This window comes from Ptychodera flava, unplaced genomic scaffold, assembly GCF_041260155.1.
Source record: "Ptychodera flava strain L36383 unplaced genomic scaffold, AS_Pfla_20210202 Scaffold_35__1_contigs__length_1935909_pilon, whole genome shotgun sequence".
NCBI classification, from domain to species: Eukaryota; Metazoa; Hemichordata; class Enteropneusta; family Ptychoderidae; genus Ptychodera; species Ptychodera flava.
This window is the reverse complement of record NW_027248357.1, coordinates 499,956-516,820: the sequence shown is the minus strand read 5'-3', so window position 1 is coordinate 516,820 and position 16,865 is coordinate 499,956. Positions and strand designations below refer to the sequence as shown.

Sequence of the window (16,865 nt, the reverse complement as noted above, 5' to 3'; positions counted from 1 at the left end):
CAGAAAAGTGCACTGTAATGCCAAATATTGTTTGATTCCACCACTTACCGTTAAAGAATTTAATTATGTCTGTAAAATCCATATTATTGTCCAGGATAATATCTCTATAATATTCTACCAGAGCTAATGCAATGAATAAGACAAAGTGGCTGGAAGCAACATGTTTTGCAGCCCATATGGTCTCCCAAATGGCAAATGTATCATCATACACCATTTCTGTCAAGAAATAACACCAGTAAAATCTTAGTTATCAAAATGCTGTTCAAAGTACTTTGGCAAACTGTAACTATCAAACATGATACAGCCACTTGATACATACAGGGGACAATTTTCAGTGAAAGAAGAGGAAAATATGGTTTGTTCCATAAGTAGTGATCGTTGTAGCTATTATTGGCTCAAATGGAGACAAAATGAAGCATTTGCATATGCCATAATGATTTTAAGTAGAGAAACATAGGGCCAATGTCCCTGAAGCTACTACAGACATGGACACGAAATTAAGTATTTCCTGACTGTATGAAATTATCTCACTAAGGTCATCCTAGGACCTGTAAACCAAATAATAAAGCTGTCTGACCAGCGGTTTTGAAAAATATAGGTCAATGACACTGTAGCTCCCATCCTGGACTATTTAGTGTTTGTTCTCTGGTCAGATATTTGAACATGTGTGAAAGGGATAAAGTGCATGAAGTGAAAATACTTAAATGTAATGTACTGGAGACAGTGAAATATGTTTAATGTATTTATTCAGAATATAAAATGGAAAAAGTACAGAATTAGATATATCGAATACTGTGATACAACCATTTACTCAACAAGTCATTTACAATGACATAGTCCCCACTTGTAATAGGAGTATTAGTCTTGATGGGGCAGGAAAATGTGGTCATTAAGAAGTATCACTGGAGTGTATATGTTGAGATCTATGGGCACATAGGTCTATGTCGTTGTTCCCAATTTGAAACACATGAGGCATGTCTAAGTTATGGTTCTAAATCGGGAAAAAAGATCAGACCTCTAGCAGTATTGGCCAGCCAAGAAATACATATGCGCATTATAAATGAGGTACAAGATGTGACATCTTAAGGTCTAATATCCTATCAAAATTGGAGGGTATACAACTTGTGGTTACTGAGTTATGGACAAATATGTATATTTGAGGTCAAAGGTCACCGAGGTCACGTGACATTTGTCAAAAAAATTGTATTGCTAAGTTATCCCTATATACCAAAAATCAGACCTCTAGCTCTATTGGCTCGCTCAAAATTAGATATGTGCATAATTAATGAGGTACAATATGTGGCGTCATAAGGTGTCCCATCATACCATACATGAAGGGTGTAGCACTTGTGGTTACTGAGTTATGGACAAATATGTATATTTGAGGTCAAAGGTCACCAAGGTCACGTGACATTTTGTCAAAAAATTGTATTGCTAAGTTATCCTATATACCAAAAATCAGACCTCTAGCTCTATTGGCTCGCTCAAAATTAGATATGTGCATAATTAATGAGGTACAATATGTGGCGTCATAAGGTGTCCCATCATACCATACATGAAGGGTGTAGCACTTGTGGTTACTGAGTTATGGAAAATATGTATATTTGAGGTCAAAGGTTACCGAGGTCACGTGACATTTTGTAAAAAAATTGTATTGCTAAATTATCCCTATATACCAAAAATCAGACCTCTAGCTCTATTGGCTCGCTCAAAATTAGGTATGCACATATATAATGAAGTACAATATGTGGTGTCATAAGGTGTCCCATCATACCATACATGAAGGGTGTAGCACTTGTGGTTACTGAGTTATGGACAAATATATATATTTGAGGTCAAAGGTCACCGAGGTCACGTGACATTTTGTCAAAAAAAATTGTTTTGCTAAGTTATCCCTATATACCAAAAATCAGACCTCTAGCTCTATTGGCTTGCTCAAAATTAGATAGTGCATAATTAATGAGGTACAATATGTGGCGTCATAAGGTGTCCCATCATACCATATATGAAGGGTGGTAGCACTTGTGGTTACTGAGTTATGGACAAATATGTATATTTGAGATCAAAGGTCATCAAGGTCACATGACATTTTGTCAAAATATCCGAGATATCTGCGTGAACGGATGGACTCACGGATGGACGAACAGACGGACATGACCCAATCTATAAGCTCACTGGACTTCATCCGTGGGGACTAAAAATTGTGTCACTGCATCCTTTTTGCAATATGAATACGATGAGAAACTAATTTTTATTTTTCGTGGCCTTATACATGGGAGTCTATGGAGATCTGCCTTATACATGGGAGTCTATGGACGTGTAAACTAAAAATATGCAAATTTCACCACGATTTGTCCCAAATTTGGAAAGGTCACTCCTATGCACTTCCATACCAAGTTTCAAATCAATCGGACTTGTGGTTTCAGAGAAGAGATTTTTTGACCAAAAATGGGAGAAAATTACAAAAAAATTCATGAAAAATAGCAAGTCCAAGATACTGACCCAAGATGTGCACAATCATTTCATGTCAGCCCAAAGTACTTACATGCTAATTTTTCATGTAATCTGCTCAGTGGTTATTGAGTTTTTTCAATTTTGACTGTTTTTACATTTTTTCACTTAATTTGCATATTTTTGGCAATGACAACTTCATTTGAACAAAATCTCATCTACAGCCCATCATCCATGTACACACCAAATATCAAGATGAAATGTACAGCGGTTTTGGAGTTTTTGATGTTGACGGACAGACATACAGACATACAGACATACATACATACAGACATTTCCCTAGCCTATAAGAATAGCTTCCATTGCCATATATACATATGGCTATGGGAGCTAAAAACAAGCGACTCAACAGTTGACAGAGCTCTGCTGTGTTATGTAGAGAATAACCTTTTGTGACACATGTATTGATGAAGAAGGTGGATATCTTTGATAGCTCATTTCAGGATGGCCTGACCAAAAATGGAAAAAAATTCTGCAAAAATACAAAATTGAATATTTCATCATAATTTCAATATATTACATTAAGATAAACCCTAGGAACCTGTATACCAAATATCAAAGCTATCAGATGAGTAACTTTTGAGAAACAAATATTTTCACCAAACATGGCAAAATTGACCCAAAAATACAAAAATACCGTCAAGCAGTGTGCTCACATTCGGTTTGAATTGGTAATTCGAGAAATATTTAAACCAGAAAACAAAGAATGACAAAAGCAATAAGGTCTGCAACTTAGGTACTGGAGGTCATCTTTAGGAACATGCATATCAACTTCTATAGCAATGGGACAAGCAGATCTTTCTACATAAGCAAATGTCAACAAAAAATTAGCCGGAGAAGCTTGAAACAAAAAAAGGTGGGAGAGTGGGAAATAAAGAGTGGAAAAAATTTACAAGGGATCTGGTAGAAAGTAACGCTACCTCATCAATCTTCTACCCCTACCCCTCCTGAATATCAAATGTTCCACTCCTTGGTGACATGTTTACATAAGACCAGCTGGTAGGAAAAATGTATTACAACTTGGGGATGTTTTAATTATTGCTATGAGTGCTATCATTCGAATGTAAACAGCACTTAATCAGTTACAGATAGTGAAATGCCTTCCACTGTGGGGGATTACGACATATGGAATTATCCTGGATCCAAATTTCTCATCAGTTCTTGTATGTCTTACATAAAAAAGTTGCAAAAATTAGTCCACAATGAAACAATCCACCTCAGCTTTGTTTTCTGGATCAAATTTTCCAACAAATTGATACCAAATATGACAAAACTATGTTCACAGCCTTCGAAACTGTCTCACAACATATCCTGGGTTGGTCATTTAAGGTCACAAAAGAAACCAGATATGAACTGTAAATGCACACGTGTTTCATTATATATTGCAGTTATGTGTAAATTTGAACCTTTGCCACATGTTTGCAATTTCATTGAAAGTATTATGATCACATAATAAACAATATTCACCACAGATTAACTCTATAGGTCATCAAGTATTCAAATATGTAATTAGCTGAAATAAATAATTAATTTCTTTGACTGCTATCATTGTATCACCACTTTATATAGCAAGTGTAATTGCCTTTGGTCAAGTCCTTCAAACTATGTATTCCAAACTTTGAAGCTCATTAGATATGCAAACTATAAATTAGCTGACATGAAAACTTAAGTGCGAAATGACTTCCAATATTGGTATAACCTGGTATAATCATCAATGTACATAGCATGTTATGCCAACTTTGATCAAATAAATCCAAGTATATATCCCTAATTAGGAAAGTTCATTAAATACACAAATTAGGAATTGGCTGAAGCAAAAATGCTTGATGCCTTTCAATAATGTTAGCCTACATAATAGTATCTTTAATGTAAATAGCAAGTTTCATCAATTTTGGTCATGTAAATTCAAATATATATCCCTAATTTCAAAATTCATTAAATATGCAAATTAGGAGCTGGATGAAGTAAAAATGCTTAATGACTTTCAATAATGTCATATCATAGTATCTTTAATGTACATAGCCAGTTTTGTCAACTTTGGTCAAGTCAATACAGATAAATATCCCTGATTATGAAAGTTCATTAAATATGCAAATAAGGAATTGGCTAAAGTTCAAATGCTTAATGACTTTCAATAATGTTCTATCATAGTATCTTTAATGTACATAGCCAGTTTCATCAACTTTGGTCTCGTCAATTCAGATAAATACCCCTAATTAGGAAAGTTCATAAAATATGCAAATTAGGAATGGCTGATGTAAAAATGCTTATGACATTTAATAATGTTCTATCATAGTATCTTTAATGTACATAGCAAGTTTGGTCATGTAACTTCAAATATATATCCTTAATTTCAAAAGGTCATTAAATATGCAAATTAGGATTTGGATGAAGTAAAAATGCTTAAGGTGGTTGGAAAGGCTATTTTTGCACCAATTCTTTTCTCAGAGTTAATGTCAAGTTTCAAGTGTTAGAATCAAGATATTTAGTTCAAATTTTCAGGATAACTCCCTTAGTTAATATTTTCTCCAAAGAATATAAAAATTGTATATTTGCAGCCATGATTTTGAAATATTACACCAGTAAATATTAAAATTTAATTTTTCATATTTTTTTACATATTTGAATTTAATAATAATTGGATAGTATTAATATTACCAAATTAGTTATAAATATGTTGACACCATTTATTGTAAGATTTGTACGGCAGGATTTGTAATAAAATTTGTTTTTATGATTTTACATGGGTTTACATATCAAAAAATTATTAAAAATTCTTTCAAATTTCAAAATGTGATTTTTCAAAAGTACTTCAAATACAGGAAAATTGTGCCGTACAAATCTTATCTGTAACCTTGTTAATAGGCTGTAAAAATTCCATGTCCATATCTCATTTCAAAGTTGGATTAAATTGGTATAATTATGTAGGAAAACTGTTATTCTGTCAAAAATGTTGAAAACAAGCCATATTTGCACCCCTCTTTTGAAGTCATAGAGCAGTTTTTTTGGTTAATCTCACTTTTGACACCTCTTTGACACTCAAAGAATCTAAAAATGCATTTACAGTAGCAGTCACTCACTCTGAATGCCAGCACCGCCTTGTCAAACTTTCCTGAAAAACAGCAAATAATGACTTTCCCTTTTCAAACATTTTATTAAAAGCTAGGGAACCTCTACCATAGTTAATACACTAAGGACTCCCCAACTTCTTCTTATTTGGTCAGTTTTTCAGAAGTTTTAACAGGCTATAACTCTGCAATGCCTTTGTGCCCAAATGTCTAGTTTTTTTTATTCCACAGAGAATGTTGACTACTTTTATATTTTAATAGTTTTGTTGAAATTTATAACTGACGCTGTAGCCTTTCCAACCACCTTAATGACTTTCAATAATGTTAAATCATAGTATCTTCAATATGCATACCAAGTTTCGTCAATTTTGATCAAGTAAATTCAGACATATACTCCTAATAAGGAAATTTCATTAAAAATGCAAATTAGTAATTATCTTTCACGTTACCCCTTAATATCTTTCAAAGCTGATATATCTTGATGTGATCAACATTTGTAGCAAATCTCATCAAATTGTGTGCAGTCGTTGTCATATATATCAGTTTTTTCTAAAATCATTAATTATGCAAATGAGCAAAAAGTAAGCAAGCCACACCACCCAAAAACTAATCAGTTCTTGCCATTTGCAAACTGAATCTATGTACCAGATTTGATTCTGATCTGATGAGCCGTTTTTGAGATATTGAGTATGCAGACAGACAGACCCACAGACAGACAGACAGACACACACACAGACAGACACACATCGCTGCAACATATGCTCACGTGTGTCAACACGTGAGCAAATTACCTAAAATATAAAATTTGGGGGTTTCCCAACACTTTCAGCAGAAAATTTATCTAATAAACATCCCTCGGGACTTTTGTACCAAATTACAAGCTATCATACAAGTAATTTTAAGAACAAGTTTTCTTGACCAAAAATGACAAAATTGTCTTAAAAATACAAATTTGTATATTTCAGGACAATTTCCACATATCTTACTATTGTAATCTCTGGACATCTGTACACCAAATATAAAAGCTGTCTGTCCAGGGGCTTTAACCCTTTGCGCTCCAGTACGGCCTGAAACGGCCCAGCCAATCACAGTCCAGAATACCCGATTAGGCCTGACCCGGCTTCGTAGCACACGGTATTGAAATCCCAATCAGGCCTGAGACGGCCTGCACGTTGCTATGTTACACACAGAGTGATTACATCGTTATTTTTAGTCGTGACAAGTACTCATAAATCACTGACGTTCTACAACATCTTATCTCGACGTCACCAATAATTGAATACATTTTCCGCCTCCCCTCATGAATAAACAATTAGTTTCCCGCCCCTTGACAGACGACCTCCTGACCTTATCTTTCCGAACACAGGCGCCAGATTTACATGTGTGAATATTCATTTAAAAGTTTGTTTTGAACTGCGGATGTCGACCCCGGAAGTACGAAACGATGGGGTTTGGGACATTTTCTTTGGGGATTCCGATTCCGATAGTGATTTTGAAGGCTTCACCACAGAAGAAATAACGGAACAGCAACTGAGAACGGAAATTGCCCGGGAAGCCTATCAGCGTGAAAATGGAAGCGACATCGACCCAACCGAGCTTGCCGAACGCCTGTTGGAAGATCTTCACGCTGACGATATTGATGTGGCCGATCTGCAGTGGTCAGAAAATTCCGATGATGTGACTTTATTTAATTTTAACGGTGATGAGTCTGGGCCGTTCCACGATCTTGGTTGTACAGGCGATCAGCTGGATTTTTTCCGGCTGTTCATGACAGATGATTTTCTGGATCACCTTGTCCGTGAGACCAACAAATACGCGCAGTTCAAGCAAGATCGCTTACAGAAAGTTGATGCCGATTGGAGTCCGGTCGACAGAAATGAAATGAAGGCGTATTTTGGTGTCATTATCTTAATGGGTATCCACTCTTTACCCGAGATACGCGACTTCTGGTCAACAGATGATCGTCTCCATGTACCAGGGGTGGCGAAAGTCATGTCGCGAAACCGGTTTATGAAGCTGAACCAGTATTTGCACGTCAATGATCCGTACGCTGAGCCTGACCGACAAGATCCCGGCAGAGATCGACTTTACAAAGTTCGCCCTATAATTGACGTAGTTCGTTCTAAATTTCCGATGAAGTTCATGCCTTTCCGGGAAATTTCAATCGATGAAGCCATGTGCAAATTTAGCGGACGGTCACCGATGATCCAGTATATGCCTGCGAAGCCCGTGAAGTGGGGATTTAAGATTTGGTCGGCTGCATGTCCACGGACTGGATATACGTTTGACATGATCCCATACGCCGGGAAAGGAGAGCAGATTCAACACGGTCTCGGCTACAGCGTCGTTGTCGATCTCACCAGCAGATATTTTGGCATGGGACATCATCTTTATTATGACAACTTTTTTAGTTCTCTGCGTCTGGCCGTTGACTTGTTGAACAACGTACGTACGTCTGCAGCACTGTTCGCAAAACAGTAAAGGGCTTCCTCCTGCCGTGTCAAAGTCAGCGACAAAGTTGAAACCAGGCGACTATGTTTACCGGAAGAGTGGTGAAATCATAGCGACACTCTGGCATGACAAACGCGATGTAACACTGCTGAGTACCAACTGTAATCCAGGTGGAGTTGAAATTCAGCGAAAGGGAAAGGAGATGTTTGTACCAACAGTGGTGAGAAAATATAACAGCTTCATGGGCGGCGTAGATTTGAGCGACCAGATGGCATCGTACTACCCGATCAACAACAAGTACATGAAGTTTTGGAAGTACCTGTTCTGGTTTTTCATCGATCGGATGATAATCAACGCCTTCATCCTGTACAGCATTGCCCATTCTCCAAATCCCAACCGAAGGTACAGACAGAAAGATTATCGACTCGATCTTTCAAGCCAGCTCATCGGTGGTTTCACAAGTCGTAGAAAGCGGGGTCCACAAAGCAAGTTACGGAGCTTGAGAACAGCATCAACATCGACAACATCGCTAACCACAGCTGTGAGGTACTGTCTCCGAACGCCAAACGGAAGAAGAAATGCTGTCGTCAATGCAGTAAAACTGGCAAAAAACACCAAAAGGCTATCCAGTTGAGACCACGTGGGGCTGCAAGCAGTGTAACGTCTATCTGTGTAAGAGCGAGTGTTTCTTACAGTACCACGCGTCAATTTTGCGACGTTGAGCGACTTCCGGTGTCCCGCGAAAAATGTAAACAATGTTTGCAGTGAACGCGAACGGCTTTGAAATCTAATCTCTTGTTGTGACTTTTATTCACCCTGAACAGAACAGAATATTAATGAACAGCTGATCGGACACTGGCAATTTTTAGCCAAGACTTCTTCATAAACGTTTATGAGCTTTTCATCAATTTCACTTTGACTTTGTAATTTTCATAAGTTAGTACGCGCGGATGAGTTACCCTCCAGCCTCAGGTAAGAATTGAGCGTGTGCTGTTTGCATTGTGAGCACTCAAACTTTGAAAATAATTTATTCCATGATAAAATTGCCATCATAATTTATTTTTTTGGTCGAAAAAATTTTGTTTTGCACACTTTGAAGTTCAAACACTTCATTTTCAAACATTCAACTTAATCATTTTCTGTCACACTAATTTCATCACCCATGCAAAAAACTCAAACTCTAGTGTTATAAAAATTTTATTCAGCAGCTTCTAGGAATTCCTATCTTGCCTGTAAAAGAAATAATTTGGTTAAAATATGCACCGTATTCAATACTTATTTTCATGTGTGTACAGTGGCAGTGCAGTGCAAAATGCTGAAAAGTTTTGGGATTTTGGGACCCTGGTATGCAAATTTTCAGCTGGGCTTTGCAACAATGTTGCAACAAGGCTGCACTGGGTCGCAAAGGGTTAAAAAGAATATATTTTTTAAGATTTTTTGACCAAAATTGACAAAAATTGCCCCAAAACAGTAATATTTCCAATTTTGTCGTAATTTCAACAATTAGAAGGGTAACACCCTTGCAAACATCCAATCCAAATTTGAGAGCAATTGGGCTAGCTGTTTCAGAGAAGAAGAAATTTTACTTAAAATGAGAAAAATAACCAAAAATTTCAGCAAAAATACAAAATTCAAGATATCTTCACGATATTCATTAAACTGATTTTGATCAACCTTAGGAACCTGTATACCAAATATCAAAGCTATCAGATTAGTAATTTTTCAATAAAAAAGTTTTGACCAAAAATTTGGAAAATTGCCTAAAAATTACAAATATTAAAATTTCAATTCAATTTGTATACACTTTGACTGAGGTCATCCTGAGGAACATGTATACCAACTTTCAAAGCAATCACTGAGATGAGTGGTTTCAGAGAAAGACATTTTTTGACTAAAAGCTGAAAAAATTACCCCAAAAATAGAAACATGCAAATTTCATCCCAAATTTTAAACACCTAATTTAGAATGCCTAAAGGAACCTGCACACCAAGTTTCAACCCAATCTGACCAACAGTTACAGAGTTTTAGCAATTTGCAGGGTTTTTCCTTTTTTCCCCTCATTTGCATATTTTTGGCACTGACAAGTTCATTTGAACAAATTCACATCTCCACCCCTAGGTGCACCTGTACACCAAATACTAAGACAGTAGGTGCTGCGGTTTAGCTGTTTTTGACGTGGACGGACATACATACATACATACATACATACATACAGACATGCAAATGGCATGCAAATGAACTGATTCAGCTTATACGATTACCTCACATTGGTATACCAAATGTGAGCTAAAAATTGCAGATTGATCAAATTTCAATATATCACACTTAGACAACCCCTAGGAACCTGTATACCAAATATCCAAGGCATCAGACGAGTAGATTTTAAAAAACACATTTTTTGACCAAAAATGGCAAAAATTGCACAAAAATACAAAATTGCAGATTTCGTCATATATTCAATATAACTATTTAGTCATCTGTAGGAACCTGTATATCAAATATCAAAGTTGTCAGACGAGGGGTTTTGATAAAATAAAGTTTTGACCAAAAAATGACAAAAAATTCCTTAAAAATACCGTCAAGGACAGTGTGCTCACATTTGGTTTGAACTGGTAAATTCAAGAAATATTTAAACCAGAAAATCAAGAATGACAAAAGCAAGGTCTGCAACTTGCTAAGGTACTGGAGGTCATATTTAGGAACATGCATATCAACTTCTATAGCAATGGGACAAGCAGATCCTACATACATAAGCAAATGTCAACAAAAAAATTAGCCAGAGAAGCTTGACAAAAAGAAAAGGTGGGAGAGTGGGGAAAAAATAAAGAGTGGGAAAAAATGACAAGGGATCTGGTAAAAAGTAACGCTACCTCATCAATCTTTTATCCCCTACCCCCCTCTGGAATATCAAATGTTCCACCCCTTACATAAGACCAGCTGCATGGCAGGAAATGTATTTACAACCTTGGGGATGTTTTAATTAATGCTATGAGTGCTATCATTCGATGTAAACAGCACTTAAATCAGTTACAGATAGTGAAATGCCTTCCACTGTGGGGGGATTACGACATCTGGAATTATCCTGGATCCAAATTTCTCATCAGTTCTTGTGTGTCTTACATGCAAAAGTTGCAAAAATTGGTTTGCAATGAAAACATTTACCTCAGCTTTGTTTTCTGGATCACATTTTACTACAAATTGATATTAAATATGACAAAATTATGTTCACAGCCTTCAAAACTCTCTCACAACATATCCTGGGTTGGTGTAGGTCATTTAAGGTCACAAAAGAAAATTACCTAAAATATAAAAATTTGGGGGTTTCCCAACACTTTGAGCTGAAAATTTATCTAATAACACCCCTCGGGACTTTTGTACCAAATTACAAAGCTATCAGACAAGTAATTTTGAGAACAAGTTTTCTTGACCAAAAATGACAAAATTAAAAGACAGTAGGTGCTGCAGTTTAGCTGTTTTTGACGTTGACGGACATACATACATACATACATACTACATACATACATACATACAGACATGCAATGGCATGCAAATGAACTGACTCAGCTTATACGATTACCTCACATTGGTATACCAAATGTGAGCTAAAAAATACAGATTTGCATATTTCATCACAATTTGAAGAAATCTAAGTTGGGTCATCCCTAGGGCCTATATACCAAATAACAAAGCTGTCTGACAAGTGGTTGTGAAGAAGATTTTTTACCAAAAACGCCTTTTTTTACGCTAATATGCATATTTTCAACAATATCAAAAATTTTAAAAAAGTTGGTTTCTCAAAATCATATTTTTCATCTACACAAAAAATATCAAATCAATAAGTACTGCGATTCTCAAGTGTGGACGGACGCCTCACAAACGGACATACATACATACAGACATACATACATACATACATACATACATACAGACTGACGCCGGAACGCCGGACTGATACCCATCCCAATAGCTTCTATAGACTATAGTCTATAGTAGCTAAAAATTGTAGTAAACAAGTCATTGACAATGACATAGTCCCCACTTGTAATAGGAGTATTAGTCTTGATGGGGCAGGGAAATGTGGTCATTAAGAAGTATCACTGGAGTGTATATGTTGAGATCTATGGGCACATAGGTCTATGTCGTTGTTCCAATTTGAAACACATGAGGCATGTCTAAGTTATGGTTCTAAATCGGGAAAAAAGATCAGACCTCTAGCTGTATTGGCCAGCCAAGAAATACATATGCGCATAATAAATGAGGTACAAGATGTGACATCTTAAGGTCTAATATCCTATCAAAATTGAAGGGTATAGAACTTGTGGTTACTGAGTTATGCATATATATGTATAATCAAGGTCAAAGGTCATCGAGGTCACATGACATTTTGAAAAAAATTGTATTGCTAACTAATCCCTATATGCCAAAAATCAGACCTCTAGCTCTATTCGCTTGCCCAGAATTAGATATGTGCATAATTAATGAGGTAAAGCATGTGTTGTCATAAGGTCTCCCATCCTACTAAATATAAGGATAGCACTTGTGGGTGGTTACTTATTTATTGACATAAACATATATTTTAGGTAAAAGGTCATCGGGGTCACATGACATTTTGTCAAAAAATTTCTATCCTTTAGTTATCCCTATACACCAAAAATCAGACATCCAGCTCTATTGGCTTGCTCAGAATTAGATATGCACATAATTAATAGGGTACAGTATGTGGCGTCATAAGGTCTCCCATCATACCAAATATGAAGGGTGTAGCACTTGTGGTTACTGAGTTATGGACAAATATGTATATTGAGGTCAAAGATCACAAAGGTCATGTGACATTTTGTCAAAATGTCTGAGATATCTGCGTGAACGGATGGACTCACGGATGGACGAACAGACGGACATGACCCAATCAATAAGCCCCCTGGGCTTCATCCATGGGGACTAAAAACTGTGTCACTGCATCCTTTTTGCAATATGAATACGATGAGAAACTAAATTTTTATTTTCTTGGCCTTATACATGGGAGTCTATGGAGAGCTGCCTTATACATGGGAGTCTATGAAGGTGTAAACTAGAACGTCCTCTAACACGGCCAAATTTGATTGCATTGTGAAACAAATCGAAGTGCATCTGTATGGGTAGAATACTATCCTTGTGCAAAGTTTGAAAGAAAATGACCTGGGCATGTCTGAGATATCTGCGTGAACGGACGCACGGACGGACAGACGGACGGACGGACATGACCCAATCTATAAGTCCCCCCGGACGACTAACAATCACGGAAGAATATGGCCTTTCACTAATTCACCCCTATTTTCTGTAAAAAGGTCTTACATCACCATTGATAACTGAAAGCTTAGGCCAAACTACGCTGCTTCAAGAGGTATCTGAAATTTTGATAACTTTAGCAGCTTTGAACCAAAATGTTTTTTATTGGTCCAAAACCAAAAGTCACTTGTCCTAAGATGAAAATTCCCATGACTTTGTGTAAACAAACAACCACCAAGAAGTCTCAGTGGCAGGAGGAACAAGTCATCATTGATGACACAGTCCCCATTGTTAATGGGTACTTTGATTACATGTCCTCAGAGAGGATAGAGTCCTCTTCATTAATTAGGTCTGTGATAAAAATACTTTGATACAGATGGCGCTCAATGGCCAAGAATGAGTTCCATGGTGATGAAAACATAAAACCAATGTAGGCCACCATCCTAAAGGTAATTAAAATGAGTCAACTAGAATTAATCAACAGGATGTTGCAAAACATTTTTGCATACTATCCTAACACTAACAGATTATCACCGGTACCATATTTCATAAAGTTTGATGCAGTATTTACAACACTATGAGATCAACATCTGTATCAAGTTTCATCAAATTTGACGTTGTATTTGTGGATATATCACTCTAATTAGGAAAGTTCATTACATATGCAATTACAAATTAATTAAATGACACTGATAATGTCTCTTTCAATGTTAAAGCAATGTGAGCTTAACATCTGTACAAATTAAGTTTCATGAAATTTGATGCAGTATTTCTTGACATATCAGCCTAATTACAAAACTTCAATAATTGACATGATACTGCTACATGACATGAAACAAATTGACGAGCATATGTATGAAATAGGTCAATGTCCTTGTACTAACTTCGAATGATACTGGTGGAAATATGTCCGAGTTATGGCTCTGTACATGAGACAATCGTAACAAAATCGCCGCCCTGGAGCGATATCTGATCTTACTGTTTAAATAATCAACATGCATATGACATAAGTCAATGTCCATGTACCAACTTTGAATAAAATCAGTTTAGACTTGCCAGAGTTATGGCTCTCGACATGAAAAAACCATAACAAAATTGCCACCATGTGGCCATATTGGACCATATCGTGAAACAAATCGACGTACATATGTATTACATAAGTCAATGTCCTTGTACCAACTTTGAATAAATTTGCTTGATACATGTCTGAGTTATGGTTCCGGACATGAAAAAATCGTAAAAAAATGGCCACACGGCGGCCATATTGGATCGTATCACAAAACAAATCAATGTGCATATGTATGACATAGGTCAATGTCCTTGTACCAAGTTTGAATAAAATCGGTGAATAAAATCGGTTGAGACGTGCCCGAGTTTTGGCTAAGGACATGAAAAAATTGTAACAAAATGACTGCCATATTGGATCATATCATGAAACAAATTGACGTACATAGTATGACATAGGTCAATTTCCTTGTACTAATTTGAATAAAATTGGTGATAAAGTTGGTTGAGACTGACGAGTTTTGGCTCGGACATGAAAAAATTGTAACAAAATGACTGCCCTGCAGCCATATTAGATCATATCATGAAACAAATTGACGTACATATGTATGACATAGGTTAATGTCCTTGTACCAATTTTGAATAAAATCTGTTGAAACATGTCTGAGTTATGGCTCTATACATGAAAAAATCGTAATAAAATGGCTGCAAATTGGATTGTATCACAAAACAAGTCAACATGCATATGTATGACATAGGTCAATGTCCTTGTACCAAGCTTGTATAAAATCGGTCGAGAACATGTTTGAGTCATGGCTAAGGACATGAAAAAATAGCGTCAATGACACTGTAGCTCCCATCCTGGACTATTTAGTGTTTGTTCTCTGGTCAGATATTTGAACATGTGTGAAAGGGATAAAGTGCATGAAGTGAAAATACTTAAATGAAAAGTACTGGAGACAGTGAAATATGTTTAATGTAATTATTCAGAATATAAAATGGAAAAAATACAGAATTAGATATATCGAATACTGTGATACAACCATTAACTCAACAAGTCATTTACAATGACATAGTCCCCACTTGTAATAGGAGTATTAGTCTTGATGGGGCAGGAATGTGGTCATTAAGAAGTATCACTGGAGTGTATATGTTGAGATCTATGGGCACATAGGTCTATGTCGTTGTTCCCAATTTGAAACACATGAGGCATGTCTAAGTTATGGTTCTAAATCAGGAAAAAAGATCAGACCTCTAGCAGTATTGGCCAGCCAAGAAATACATATGCGCATTATAAATGAGGTACAAGATGTGACATCTTAAGGTCTAATATCCTATCAAAATTGGAGGGTACAGAACTTGTGGTTACTGAAATATGCATATATATGTATAATCAAGGTCAAAGGTCATCGAGGTCACATGACATTTTGAAAAAAAAAATTATATTGCTAATTAATCCCTATATGCCAAAAAATCAGATCTCTAGCTCTATTCGCTTGCCCAGAATTAGATGTGTACATAATTAATGAGGTAAAGCGTGTGTTGTCATAAGGTCTCCCATCCTACTAAATACAAAGGACATAGCACTTGTGGTTACTTATTTATTGACATAAACATATATTTTAGGTAAAAGGTCATCGAGGTCACATGACATTTGGTCAAAAAATTTCTCTCCTATAGTTATCGCTATATACCAAAAATCAGACATCCAGCTCTATTGGCTTGCTCAAAATTAGATATGTGCATAATTATGAGGTACAGTATGTGGCGTCATAAGGTGTCCAATCATACCAAACATGAAGGGTGTAGCACTTGTGGTTACTGAGTTATGGAAAAATATGTATATTTGAGGTCAAAGGTCACCGAGGTCACGTGACATTTGTCAAAAAAATGTATTGCTAAGTTATCCCTATATACCAAAAATCAGACCTCTAGCTCTATTGGCTCGCTCAAAATTAGATATGCACATAATTAATGAGGTACAATATGTGGCGTCATAAGGTGTCCCATCATACCATACATGAAGGCTGTAGCACTTGTGGTTACTGAGTTATGGACAAATATGTATATTTGAGGTCAAAGGTCACCGAGGTCACGTGACATTTTGTCAAAAAAATTGTTTTGCTAAGTTATCCCTATATACCAAAAATCAGACCTCTAGCTCTATTGGCTCCCTCAAAATTAGATATGTGCATAATTAATGAGGTACAATATGTGGCGTCATAAGCTGTCCCATCATACCATACATGAAGGCTGTAGCACTTGTGGTTACTGAGTTATGGACAAATATGTATATTTGAGATCAAAGGTCATAAAGGTCACATGACATTTTGTCAAAATATCCGAGATATCTGCGTGAACGGATGGACTCACGGATGGACGAACAGACGGACATGACCCAATCTATAAGCTCACTGGACTTCATCCGTGGGGACTAAAAATTGTGTCACTGCATCCTTTTTGCAATATGAATACGATGAGAAACTAAATTTTTATTTTTCGTGGCCTTATACATGGGAGTCTATGGAGATCTGCCTTATACATGGGAGTCTATGGACGTGTAAA

At 36.4% G+C, this 16,865-nt stretch overlaps 1 protein-coding gene across 1 annotated transcript in view; it reads right to left on the bottom strand.

Moving 5' to 3' along the window:
• LOC139127705 (small G protein signaling modulator 1-like) overlaps nucleotides 1-16,865 on the bottom strand; it is a 276,762-nt gene that overhangs the window by 20,062 nt on the left and 239,835 nt on the right. Inside the window, 1 exon segment of the mRNA XM_070693601.1 lies at nucleotides 49-216. Within this exon segment, the coding sequence (XP_070549702.1) occupies nucleotides 49-216 (168 nt within the window).